The sequence below is a fragment of the Meriones unguiculatus genome, chromosome 21, assembly GCF_030254825.1.
Source record: "Meriones unguiculatus strain TT.TT164.6M chromosome 21, Bangor_MerUng_6.1, whole genome shotgun sequence".
In the NCBI taxonomy this organism is placed as follows: domain Eukaryota; kingdom Metazoa; phylum Chordata; class Mammalia; order Rodentia; family Muridae; genus Meriones; species Meriones unguiculatus.
Window position 1 is genome coordinate 4,765,082 of NC_083368.1, and position 12,315 is coordinate 4,777,396.

A 12,315-nucleotide genomic window follows, 5' to 3' on the forward strand; every position below is an offset into this window, starting at 1 on the left:
TTTAAATCAAATTTATGCTAACTTTATGATTTTACTTTTTCAAATGGAATGTAGAATAAAGCTAGTTTATGTAGCTTGTGCATGATTTTGAGGAACTTAAAGAAGCGCATATTTTCTGTTGAGCATCAGAAAAGGCAAGGCTCTGGTTTTGGCTCTGGAACCTGGATGAAGTCACAGGCAGGCCACTGGTTAGCTAGGCTGCTTTCTGCTGGTTTCTTCATACAGACCATGAAAGGCTTGGCAAGTGATATCTGTTTAGGTCTAAAACTCAGTAATAACATCTGCCCCCAGTTTACTGCCGCCAAATAATAGTTTACAGCCCCCAAATTTAAATCATTATAAAAGACTTGAATTGCAATTAGTTATCAGTCAACTAGCTTTATTAGATAACAAAATGTCCGTGGCCAAGTATTCAGCCACCTTTACAACTGCATGGCTTAGCAATTCACCAACACAAGATTTCTAAGCAAAGTCTAAGCACCAAGGGCTGCTTTTAACGCTGCGGTTCATTCAAGGAGGAAATTCTAAGGCACTGAGGTAAACTAAAATGCATTTGAGCAATAAACAAGTTAAAGTATATCACAATATTTTCTTTTTATCTCATGAAGCTTTTAAATTCTCTATATAAAGGTAGGAATCAGTGTATATATTCAGAGCCTTTAACTGACTAACTAAGAAAATTCCTTACTTATACTTTATAAATGGCATAAGAAAGTGCTCCCTTCCTGACTTTAGACACAGCAAACACTGAAAGCCAAAAGAAGTAATCTCATGTGTAAAGCCAGCTCTGTAGTCAATTTTGTTCCTACAGCTGCTGTTAATGGTGATTCATCTGCATGTTCTATTGAAACAGTTATCCAAACTAGCTTCTAAGTCTATAAGCTGACGTATGCTCTATGGCATATGTGGTTCTTTAATCTTTATTTCTATTAGCAAAATTAAAACTATATCTTCTTAAGCTAATTATGCTTAGCAATATTGGCCTCTAAAATTTGCATGTGATGAGGTGATAAGCAAGTATTTTATTAGAGCTCTTGGTTTGAAGGGGAAAACACACACATACATACACGAACTTCAAACTTACAAAAGTAGATATAGATAGGCAGAAAAAGCATATTCCATGCATCCTCTCTTGTTTCAGTTTGTTCTCTTTGGTGGCGTTCTCAATCCTAACTACAATACCATTGCCTTAACAAAGCCCACGAGTGCTAACAGAATTGCTATTTCTCTACGGAATGTAACACCTACATTTATTTCACTAGAAAAAAAATAAACAACAAAGAGGACAATTATATGATCTGTTTGAGCCTAAAGATCATGCAATTAATAATCAAAATATCAAAAATTTCTTGATTTCTAACAAAACACAGTGTTTAGAATTGTTTTCTAACAACAAAAGCTGACATACAGTATCAACAGTTCACATGACATTACAGGTAACTCGACAGTGGCTTTCTCAATTCTACAGTCTCGGTGTATTCCTCAGTGTCACGCATATGAACACATTCCATCCTCATGTTTATTCCTTTTGTTTTCCCGTTTAGCCACAAAGATCACATGCAGAGAGTTCACGTGGCATTTGTAGAGCCATTAACCTTTGCTATTAGTTATATTATCTGCATATGGCGGATAATATTAACATTTTAGACACAGTTTGGTTTTAAAAATAGTACACAAAATACTGTACATACTACATGGAGTGCATACTACCGAGCAGGAAAAATATCTGTCTTCCTGCTTCTCGAATGTCACACTAATACCATTTTGAATATCAAGCATACTTTGAAGGGCCTAAGGTAAAGGAAAGAGTATTTTCTTTACAGTTTTATCGTGATATTTACTCACTACTTGACAGTCAGCAGACTTATCCTTTTTTGAGCTCCTTTTGGTATTTTTTTTTTAAACTCTCAGTTTTAGATAATCAGTGTATGTGTGCCTAAAAAGAAATTTGGAATTTTTTAGTTTTTACATTAGTTCATTATTAGACAAAATTATTAAATGCAACAGATAGGTCATGTAGACACTGAGCCCACTTTACAGATTGGAAACTAAAGTTCTAAGCTGTCTGACTTCATAGTGTCCTCACTAAAGATGTACGCTATTCTCAATCTTCTATTTCCATAAAATTCTGTAAATACATCTATTAACAATTATTCAGTTAGCATATATTCCAACATGCTTAAGAGGACCTAGGTCTTTTGCAAAGACCAAGTGAAAGCATGAGTAATGGGGATATTGGAGCCACTTGCAGGGGAAGGTTTAGGACCTGTGTCTTTCCTTTCTGGGTGTGTCTCTTTAGAGATGTTGTCACTGACATATTGCTGTATGTAGAACCCATATATTCATATGTACTTAAAATTATTTTTGTTAATATGAGTTTACATGCCTTGATACCACGGCGTTTGACACACAGCGCTGTGTGTCTTTCATGTCCTGGATTCTGCTTGGTGCGTTTGCTTTGTCTTTTGATGTGCCTCTCAATGAGCTGGCTATATTCTGACTTTGATTTCTCCTTCAGTTTCTGATAATATGATTTCGTTCTTAGAATCCTACAGTTTTCAGCTATATCCATCACTTCTAATATTACTTCTTTTATACTTTTAATTTTTATTCTTTTCTTTTTCATTCTGGAAGAACTTCTCAAATTTTATTTTTATTATGTACCTGACTTTATATTTTACTTCATGTTTTTAAAAATTAAAAATATGTATTTATATGTAGTTGTGTGTGTTCCAGAGTGTACCTACGTGTATTACATGAATGCAGGAGCCCAGAGAGGTCAGCAGACGTGTTAGGTACCCTGAAACTAGAGTTACATACAACTGTGAGGCCCCATGTTGGTGCTGGGGACTGAACACGCATTCTCTACAAGAGCAGCAACTACTCTTAACTGCCGAGTCATCTCTCCATCTTTTTTTTGTTGAGAATTTTATCCATGAGTACTGTATTTATACCATTTCCTTTCCCCCTCCCCCATGGTAGCTCCTCCCATTACCCTCAGTTCCCGCTCAAATTCATGATTTTTCTTCTTTCTAAAGATTTGTTTATTTTACTTTCTGTGTATGATTGTTTCTTTTACATTATGTGCATGTATTTATAGGAGTGCTCATAGGAGTCAGAAGAGGGTATTGGATCTCCCAGAACTGCAGTCCCACTGGCCCTTTCTAATGTTAGGCCTATGTATACTAGTTTCGGGCTGACCGCTTGGGGTTGTATAACTTATCAGTAAGTTAAATCCTAGAGAAAACTGATTTGTCCCTTCTAGGCAGCCATTGATTACCTGTAGCTATTCATTAAGGGTGGTACTTTGTGAAAATGTTTGTGTACACATTGGCATGTCAACTGATGGTGTCATTATACAGGTCTTATTTAGGCAACCATGATGTTGAGATTTCATGGGTACGGCTTGACCAGCTCAGCAAGATATCTCCAGTGGTGCAATAGTAGCACTCATATCTTAAGGGTAACCAACATCTATCTAATTGGTTTTACAACCCTCTATAACAGTAGAGAATGAATGCCTGGCACTGTAAACCTAGTCAACTACTCAGGGCTGGAGAGGTATTGGACCTAGAAGAGAATCTAATACCACGAAGTGCCCTAACCTGTTCTAAACCTTATACCCACAGTACCTTTTATCCCTCATTAAAAACAAAAACAAACAAAAAACTTTTTGCAAAAAATGGCAGCTATTATAAAGATTCACAACTGATCAAAATGCTGAGAACTGTGACCATGAGATGCCCAGCTCTAGTTGATATATTTATGATGCAACTGTTAGATCTGAAGCTCAGGGAAAATTATGGAAGAGGGGTAGGAAGACTGTGAGAACTAGAGAACCAGGGCATCTTCTGGATAATGTCTTATAGTTGATTTAATAAAATCTACCCTCTACTTCTTCCTTCCTTCCCTCCTTCTTCTATTGTTTTTCAAGACAGGGTTTCTCTGTGTAATGAACCCTAGCTGTACTAGACTCGCTTTGTAGACGAGGCTGGTCTCAAACTCACAGAGATCCACCTACTCCTGCCTCACTAGCACTGGGATTAAAGGCATGCGCCACCATGACTGGCCTCTTCTCACAATTTTTTAATGCACTTTTAATGCCAATTTAATTAACTAAGGCTGTTTTAATGCCAATGTACTTCTTAAATCTCTTTGTCTTTCATTTCAGATCTAATTTTGAGGGAAGATCTTTTTCTTTAATGTATAATTTTGTTTTGTAAATCCCAAATCATTTCTTTATGTTAAACAGTTCTTAAGGAGCAACAGTGAATCAGGAACTCATCACCAAATAAGTTGGGAGAGTAGATTAGCTCTTAGTTTATGACATTGTCCAAGTAATTGTGGATAATGTACCTGTTGACTATAGTCGGTGTACATGTCTGCCCTAGGACATGTGCTGAGCTTTCTCAGGTGGACTTGCTCTTTGCTTCAATGTTAGGAGTAAACTGGAGAATTATACAGAATTATTATTATTATTATTTTGTGAACTACATACTTTGAAGCCTGCAATGAATCTAATAATCCTCCTGCTTTTAGGCCTTTTTCAAACGCTTTGGTTAAGTACCTAACATCCCGGGGTATCCTCTCTCCTTTCTATTGTTTTGTATGCTAAGTATTCTAGTCTTTGAATAGACAGTGAAATTAAGATGCTGGCGTGGCAAAAAGGTGGAAGAGAACACAGAACTCCATTCTGATAACTCAAGTCTCTGCTCCATTTGGGGAATGTCACTTGTTTTTCTGGTCACTGAAGCAAAGAATAGAAGGAATCTAATTCTGCCCCCTCCCAAATGCTTTCTTCCTTTTCCTGTCCATCTGTATTTAACGAGAAGATGGAAAATGAAGACTTCAAGGTGCACATTAATGGACAGTTTGTGTTACCCTGGCTTTCTTTGCAATACCAGCTCGACGTTTTCTGCTTTTCTAACATCCTTGGAATTTAAGGAAGTTGGAGGCAATTATGTCAGTGAAGGTAGTCTTCCTCCTGCCTAACTACAAACTTTTACTGTATTCCAACCTTACATTCTTACAGAGAAAAGCCAATATGAAGTCATCGAGCTGAAGAACCAAATGGAAAGAGGTTGCGGCAGCATGGGCATAAAAGCATCATTTTTAAACAAGGAACACTTTCCTTTGTTTTGTCATGCTGATGGACAGCCACGGGAGAGAAGTATTAAAATTTTATATGACCTATATTTCTCAGTCAAGACCAAAGACAACACTGATGTTTTCATTAACACTGAGAGAAATGAGCCCAGATTCTATACTTAATTCCTACTATGCAAAAAGTCTGAGCAATGATGCTCATATATCAAGAACCCAGGCCAGAGTCTCTCAAACACTGTTTAACAGCATTAGTTTCTTATCTTTGGTCATCATACTGGTCTACAGCTAGGTATGCACATAAAAACCTCCTATGACACATTAAAAAACAGACATCCAATCCTACATAAGATTTAGATTCTTCTCTCTCTCTCTTTTCTTTTCTTTTTCTTTTTTTTTTTTCTTTGTTTTGTTTTTCAAGATAGTGTTTCTTTGTATAGCCTTGGCTGTCCTGGAACTAGGTCTGTAGACCACATTGGCTTCCAACTAAGGTTTAGATTCTTAGTCAGGGAGAAGCAATATTTGATGAGTCTCACATATTTCAAATCTATAGGAGTGGATATTATCAGAAACAGAAATTAATGATTATTGGTGAAGATGGTAAAAAAACTGAAACTCTAATTTGTGATTATTGGAAATGTTAATTGGTACTGCTAATATGCAAAACAGTATGGGAACCCTCAAAAATAAATCCAACAATATATTTAGTAGAACTGAAAACAGGGACTTGAGCTGGCAATTTGAATACCCATGCTCATATTTATAATAGCCAAAGATGGAAGCAACTTAAGCCAGTGAAATAGGTCAACTGGCAAAGGCATTTACCACCAAGCCTGATGACCTGGGTTCACTCCTTGGGGCTTGGCTTTGAAAACAATGAGTTTCTGACATATGCTACAATGAGGATGATCCTGGAGAATATTATGCTAAGGGAATGTAAGTCACAAGAGGATAAATTCTGCATGGCTCTACTTGGGTAAGATGCCTATAGCATCAAAGATGTAACACAAAGGCAGAATGATGGCTGCCAAGGGCTGGGGTTGAGGTGGGAGTGATGAGTTAATAGTCCATGAGCTAGAATTTAGTCTTTTGTAAGTTCTGAAGAGTGTCTATTGATGGGTGGCAGTGACAGGTGTCCAATAATAGAATGTATAAAACATCATTCAACTGTACATTTAAAATGATGGAAATGGCAAATTTCAACTTATAAGTCTCTTATAAAACATCAAAAACAATATAACATTGATTTGATTGGTGAATGTTACATTGTTTGTATTACACACACAAGCAGCTGAACTCCACAGTTGCCCCTTCATCTTAAAAACACTGTTCCAGTCAAAGGGGAGAAGGAAAAAAAGACAGTTATTTGTGATCCAAACTGTCTAAAACTTACTTGAGATTTTTCATCTGGCTAAAGAATTAAGTACATACTAACTAAACAGCTTGTTTGTTCCCTGCAACAGCCTGAAACTTAGCCACAAAGAAAATAACTGGGATATGTACTTCTCTAAATCATTCCATGATAAACAACTTGTTTGTTTTGAAAGAGCGTCTGACTATGCAGCTCTGGCTGTCCTAGGACTCAGTATATAGACCAGACTGGCCTCGGACTCGCAGAAATCAGCCTGCCCTTGCAACTTAAGCGCCGGGATTAAAGGCATGCACCACCGAACCTGGCTGATAATATGGAGTTTTAGAAAACTTATCTTTTGAAGGCAAAAATCAAACAACAATCAAAATTTAAAATTAAAGAAAATAACAAAAAAATCACAAACATACAAAGTATAGCATAAATTGTTTAAGAAGATATGCCTCCCACAAAAAGCTGTCTACAGATGTTTTAAAAGTTTTCTACATTCAAAGAAGGGAATAAGATGACATAATTTTTGGATATCTCTCTGTTTGTAGTTCAGGAAATCAAACCCAGAGTTTTGCACACTTTCCTACAGAGCAGCATATCAAGCTTCAGGTAAATTTTTAACTTGAATTTATTCAATGCTAAACATTTTCAATAGTAGCTCACCAGTTAAGAATTTTACATAAAATGATAGGTCTAAGACTCCATCAATTAAAAATTGACAAAAATCCTAAAGGATGATCTTGTATCCCAAACAACTAACTGGGAAATAACTCACCAGATATTCTTCCGGAACAATTAAAAGGTAGATGAAACCCTGACCCTGACTTACACAACTCCATACTTGCTAGATAGTAATTTAGCTTTGGTTTGTACTGTATTAAAACTTGGACTGAAATTTAAACACTGTCAACTCCAGAGTTCTCATGCAGTTCTCATAATTTCAAGGGAAATTAGGAAGAGTTGGACCCTCGCCAGAAGACAGGTTGAGTTTGCTTATCAGTGCAAGCCTGAGAAGCCCTGTGGGGGCAACAGCTCAGTAAGGCTAGCTACAGTTTGGCAGGTCTTGAAACACACAGCTCAGGATTAGATGAAGCCCACACAGGTCGTCCAGGAATTTGCATGGAACTCAAGCATAAAAGTTGTTGGATGCGCACCTTGAGCCTGAAGGTAAGTGGGGTGGGAGGATATAAGAAAGTGGAGGCAAAGAGCTTTGGTCCCTGTGGAATCGACCCCAGGAGCCCAAAGGCAGGCTGGTAGACACTCAGAATGCAGACAAACGGAAACATAACTAGCAACTGATCCCAGCCAGATCTGAGCGGATGCCAGCAGGAAGAACGCAGACAGCAACAGGCAGAGGGGCATGGAAGAACAAGGCCAAGTTGCTTTGATGTTAATCTGATCAATGGAGTTGGGGGTTCCTGTTTTTGGATTCCAGCCTAGAGTCTGAAAGAGAAGAGAGTGGATATGCTTGCCAAGAGCGTTGCTCGTGTAACGTGCACAGGCATGTTTGTTTTGCTTCAGTTTCACCAAAGTTTTGCTTCACTTTCGTTCCCCTAATTGTTTCAGCAGGGCTGGTTAATCCCAAGAGAGCAATCTGGGAACAATGACACCTACTATCCAAGCTACTATAACTGCAGTAAACCTGACACATGGTCCTAGCAGGGGCAGCTCTGTAATTATTTCCTTCCTCTTCCAAGAAAGACACTTGGCTTTCTGTAGAATCAGGACAGGCTAAAGACAGACTGCGGTGGACACTGAATTGTTACCACAGAAGGTATTTACTTAGACCCAGGGCTGTGGGCCCTGATGTCTAATGGTTCTGCTTTATTGCAGAAATGTCTGAAGCAACTGAAATGCCCAGGAGAGAAATACAAGGAACAGCCTGACTATTAAGAGAACAGCAAGTCACAGAAGAAGAAATTCTACTTTATGGCAGTGAAGCAAGGTGAGGAATGTGGACCCTTTTCGGTTCCCTGCCCCAGCAACATACTCTCTCGGCTAGCCAAACCTAGGCTTGGAGGCCTCCATTGGTATCCAGCCACCTCCTTCCAGGCCCTTTATCCACACTCTTACCTGACCAGCAGAGGGCCAGTAGGTAGGTGCCTGTGTCATCTGTCTTAATGGACCATCTGCTCCCCAGTTTTTGAGACCAGAGGACTGCTTTGCTCTATTTGCCATCTGTCCTGATCCATTTCATTTTCTATGATGGCTGCCTACTCCTAGACTGAGTTTTCTGTTCCACTTTATGCTGATCTTTCAGAATTAATGCCACTACTGACCAGTTCTTCATCCCTTTGCCTGGCTTCATTATTGATGGAGCTGCTTCTGCTGTGTACCTCTCTCAGCAGATGTCTTCTTAGCTGTTGGGTGGGACTGTTATGGCCTTAAGAAAAATCTTGCAAGTCAACACCATCAAAATATAGTACATCTCATTCAGTATTCAATATTACTATTTGGGAAAGTAGCAGGTTGCAACTATCAATCCATTGTTCTTTTCCAAGAACAAAATATTACCTTCAATATAAAGAAATATAATTTGAATACAAACAGGGACTGGAGAGATGGCTCAGAGGTTAAGAGCCCTGTCTGCTGACAGAGGTCATGAGTTCAATTCCCAGGAACCACATGGTGGCTCACAACCATCTATAGTAGATCTGGTGCCCTCTTCTGGCATGCAGGTCTACATACAGACAGAACATGGTATACACAATAAATAAATAAATCTTTAAGAAAGAAATATAAAGAGTATAATTTTTTTATCATCTTACAAAAATCAAAGAAGAATTTACAAGTAATAGCTCTGCTTTGGGGATTGAATCAAAGGACTCTTAAAGTAATAAAACGATAAAAAACAGAAGTTGTAGAAACATGAAAATATATTTAAAACATCTAAGCATCATTCATTCTCAATAGATATAATAAAAAAATGTGTAGTTACTTATAAATTATTCACCAGCAGATATGTCACCTTTCTAGTTGAAAATGTCCAGGAGAGATTAGTAATAATTAGCACCCACCTCAAGGTAGCCATGCAAATAATTATGGGGGTGGGCTCTTGCTTTCTCAGCAGTTTCCTTCATGTGAGAAATTAAAATAAACTTGTACCAAACTAATTCTTATATCATTGTGACTATCCTATAATGTTACTCAGAAAAGAAAAAAAAATCCTACTTTTGGAATTTTAATTACAGGTTAAATAATTACTATTTTTGCTTTTGTGAAACAGCAGCTCCACTTACATTTGGACTTCCATACATGAAAATAGTGTCTGCTGCTAACTTTTTCTTTTATACTCTGGGAGGCCAGAAGCGGGTATACAATCCCCTGGAACTGTAATATAGACTGTTACGAACTACCATGCAGACTCTGGAATCGGACTCAGGCCCTCAGAAAGAGCAGCCAGTGCTCTTAACCACTGAGCCCCTTTATTTAACCAATCTAGAATTTCTTTTTTTACAGATAGTATTACAGAAATATTATAGTCCAGGTAATGAGAAAACATTCACAGTTTCATACTGTAACACACCAGTATATATTTTTGAAGACGTAAGCCCAATTTGCCATCTACCTTAAATACAGTACACAAAAATAAAAGTCAACACTCTTAAAGCACAGGTTGTTCTCACCCAGAGTTAGAAAATTAAGACAGTCAAAGAAAGACTGTCTTAGGTGGCACGATTCAAAGACATACATTCCTATACTCTGTGAAGCTTAACTTCCCTTACTGTCCAGTAATCATTTGTTTGATTTTACCACCCATATTTACACATACAATGCTCTCAAAGTCACCATGTATTCTGGGATGATATCCTCGTATGCCTACAGTGGCTGTACAGCTGAGATTACCCATGACCAGAACGTGCAGATTCTGTTTGAATGAAACCAGGATTTAAAAACAAAACAACAACCAAACCTGAAATCAACCTGAAATCTATTATAAGTGTGATGAAGGGTGGAACACTGGAAAAAGCAGTCACCAGGCTGTACCTGGCATTCTGCATCGTATTTCTAAACTATTGGTGGTCAAAATGAAGTCTAATTTTAACTCTGTGATGATTTCAACAAATTAGATTTAGTAAATAAATAAATCAGTAAATAAATACTAATAAATAAATAAATGAGTAAGCAAACATACTATTATTATGTATCCATATTTTCTCTAAAAAACTAGACTTTAAAATTAAGGCAAGACAAAAAAGGTCAACATTTTTAGGATATGTGGACAACACAGTGGTTCTCAATGTATGGGTCAAACAAGCCTTTCACAGGGGTCATATATCAGATATCCTACATATCAGATATTTACATTATGATTTGTAACAGTAGCAAAATTACAGTTATGAAGTAGCAGCAAATAGTTTTATGGGAGGAGTCACCATAACATGAGGAACTGTATTAAACGGTTGCAGCACTCGGAAGGTTGAGAACCGCTGTTCTAGCATATTTTAGGGGCTATTGAAGCAGGAGGGTAGCTATGAAAGGAATGCGGTAAGGAAGACTTGGTTCTAAATTTTAGTCAGGTGGTTCAAACAGAAAGTAAAACATCCCAACGACATAGAAGATGTCCAATCACTGGTGTGACTTCACTTAAATTCTATTTTGAATTTTGTTATCTTGACCTACTGCTAAAAATAGTTGTTATTCTGGACTTTTAAGTGCTAGAAAAAAAAACCCTGAGCTCCATAAACTTGCTGAGTATTTAGGTTATTGTTCCACTACTCCCCAGAAAACCAGCTGACATAATCCAAGGATTCTTCAGGGTACTGGGAACTGTGTATACATAAACACACACAGACACACAAAAGGACACAGACATACACCCAGAAACACAAACACAGTCACACACAGACACACAGACACACAGACACACACACATACACACACACACACACACAATCTCTGTATTTGTGCTGTTGGTGTCAGGACTGAGCCCAGGGCCTTGTGTATGATAATAATATTCTCCAGCTGGGTAGGGCTTTTTATTTTTATTTTTTATTTTACTTTTTTTAGGTTACTGCTTTAGCATTAGGTATTTTTGAGAATTAAATTCTGAACTTAAAAGTGTCTCAATCTAGTCTTTTAATTATATTAAATACTAAAAACAGTCCCAAGCACCATATAAAACCAGGCGTGGTGATGCATGTCTGAGGTAAAGGCAGGAGGATCAAAAGTTCAGATTATCTTCAGCGTCATAGTAAGCGTCAGGCAAACCTGGGATATACGAGACTGTCTTTAAAACGAAAAGAAAAGAAAAATGGGTAAATAAACCCAAAGGAATCTTACATCTCCTGTGTCTTAAGCACACCAAAATAAGACACAATGAATAAATAAACAAATAAATAAATAAGTTAATACCTCAGATAGAAAGGTGATAAAGGTCTTTCATCTTCCTGTGAGCTAAAAGGAAAAAAAATTTGAATTAATGTAATTTCTACTAATAGAACATATAAATTTTACTAAAATTTCTTTCTGCCTGTCACAAATTGTGACATATTCTACTGATCTTGTATTGGATTTAAGTTAGCAAAACACTCTCCCTAGGACCTAGCCAACATCAATTACTTCTCCAAAAAAGCCAGCCCATGTATTTTCGGATAAGCCTATCATGAAAGTAATTCATATCACACTTCAAGAAGCAGCTTGTACTACATTTTCCAACAAGTCTAACTTAAATATTCATATATTATGCAAAACCATACAAATAATTACAGAAGAATTACTTTAACAAAGTTAATTGCAAAAGCAAAATAAATGATGAAATATTTCTGTTACATATGGACTATCTCAAGAGTGATTTCCTAGAAGTGAAAAGCCCATCCCTGAGGCAAATCTCATGTTATTTGTTCTTCTGG

General features: G+C 37.3%; 1 protein-coding gene across 3 annotated transcripts in view; it reads right to left on the bottom strand.

The window, feature by feature from the left end:
• Fam13a (family with sequence similarity 13 member A) overlaps window positions 1-12,315 on the bottom strand; it is an 84,036-nt gene that overhangs the window by 55,215 nt on the left and 16,506 nt on the right. For 2 of the 3 annotated variants that reach the window (XM_060373987.1, XM_021650224.2), the window contains exon 2: window positions 11,819-11,860. The exons of the other annotated variant lie outside the window; for it this stretch is intronic. In XM_060373987.1, the coding sequence (XP_060229970.1) occupies window positions 11,819-11,860 (42 nt within the window). The remainder of the gene's footprint in view (window positions 1-11,818; window positions 11,861-12,315) is intronic. 3 annotated transcript variants of the gene reach the window in all.